General features: G+C 46.4%; 1 protein-coding gene across 1 annotated transcript; it reads left to right on the top strand.

The window, feature by feature from the left end:
* Positions 1–960: 960 nt before the first annotated feature.
* On the top strand, positions 961–1,779 carry LOC125586144. The gene has a single exon (XM_048755961.1). It carries the CDS (start codon positions 961–963, stop codon positions 1,777–1,779), a length of 819 nt encoding a protein of 272 aa, XP_048611918.1.

The raw sequence follows: 1,779 nt of genomic DNA on the forward strand, positions 1-1,779 counted from the left end.
AGATATTTCCAAAGCCTTTGATTCAGTCCGCTGGGATTATCTTCTCGCCTGCCTCAACGCCCTGAACCTACCTAGTGAGTATATCCACTGGCTCTCATCATGCTACTCCTCCCCAACCTTCTCGGTGGGAATCAATGGGAGGCTACACAGCTTCTTCAATGGCATAAGAGGTCTTCGTCAAGGAGATCCACTTTCCCCTTACCTATTTGGCATTGTCATAAACACACTTTCTCAAAAACTGAATGAAGCTTCTCAAGCAGGACAAATAGGCTATCACCCTAACTGTCAAGCTTCGAATCTTACCCATTTGTGTTTTGCAGATGATCTGCTAATCTTCACTGATGGCTCCCTATCTTCCGTTCAAGGCGTGCTTAAAGTCCTTCGCGATTTCGAAGCTTTCTCTGATCTCTCCATCAGCATTGACAAATCGTGCTTCTTCCCTTCGGGACTAACTGAAGCGGAAACTGAGTCCATAAATGCAGCATCAGGGATCCCGGTTGGTTCAATACCAATCAGATACCTAGGCCTTCCTCTTAATTCAAGAAAGCTCTCCATGTCCAACTGTGAGCCAATGCTACAACAAATCAGATCAAAAATCAGTGCCTGGACATCAAAGTACTTATCCTTTGCGGGAAGACAAGTCCTAATTTCAACAGTCATAGCAAGAATAACAAACTTCTGGTGTGGAGCGTTTGTCTTACCTAAAGACTGCATCCATGCAATCGACAAGATGTGTAACGCCTTCCTATGGAAAGGTACGTTGGAGGGGAGATACATCGCGAGAGTAGCATGGGACACAGTCACCTTACTGAAGAAGCAAGGGGGCTTAGGCCTTCGCAACCTCGAACCTCGAACAGAACATGCACGATCAAACTCCTCTGGCTCCTGTTATTCAGAACTGAATCAATATGGGCGGCTTGGATTCATAATAACGTCACTAAAGATGAGAGCTTCTGGCATATGAAACCAAGACAGAAGCATACCTGGTTGTTTAAGCAGATACTGCAGGAGAGACAAACGGCTTTGCAATGGTTTCAAATTGATCCTGGTGACGGCACTAACATCAGTTTTTGGAAGGACCCATGGACAAAGTTTGGCAAGCTCATAAACTTCATCGGACATACTGGACCACGACTTACTGGACCACGACTTACTGGAATCCATCTCGACACCTCAGTTGCTGATGTCTGGAGAGATGGAGGTTGGCTAATCCATTCGGCAAGGTCAAGTGAAATGGAAGAACTCATCACCTATCTAACCACCATCACCCTCATTGATGCACCTAGCTCTCCATTTTGGATTAATAATGGAAGAAACATGAGATCATTCTCATCCTCCAACGTGTATAACTTCCTTCTCCCAACCACCCCGACCGTCCCGTGGCGCCCTCTCATCTGGATCAAAAGAGATATTCCAAAGCACCAGACTCTAGCTTGGTTGATGCTACTAAACCGAAGTCCTACAAGAGACCGGTTAATAACTTGGGGATTACAAGTGGACCCACTATGCTTGCTCTGCAACCAAGGGAATGAATCGCGCGACCATCTCTTCTTCTCCTGCTCATTCTCTGCTACCGTCTGGAATCACTTCTCAACAAGCTTCGGTATCACCTCTCCCTCGACCTCATGGAGCGATGTAGCTCAATCCCTCATGGCCCATTCGGGAACCAAAACATCAAATTCCTCTTCACCGTCACTTGGCAAGCCACGATCTATACTCTCTGGTGGGAACATAATGATCGACTCCATAGAGGAACTCATCAGCCTCCTGGTCTTCTGA

Source organism: Brassica napus, chromosome C4, assembly GCF_020379485.1.
Source record: "Brassica napus cultivar Da-Ae chromosome C4, Da-Ae, whole genome shotgun sequence".
In the NCBI taxonomy this organism is placed as follows: Eukaryota; Viridiplantae; Streptophyta; class Magnoliopsida; order Brassicales; family Brassicaceae; genus Brassica; species Brassica napus.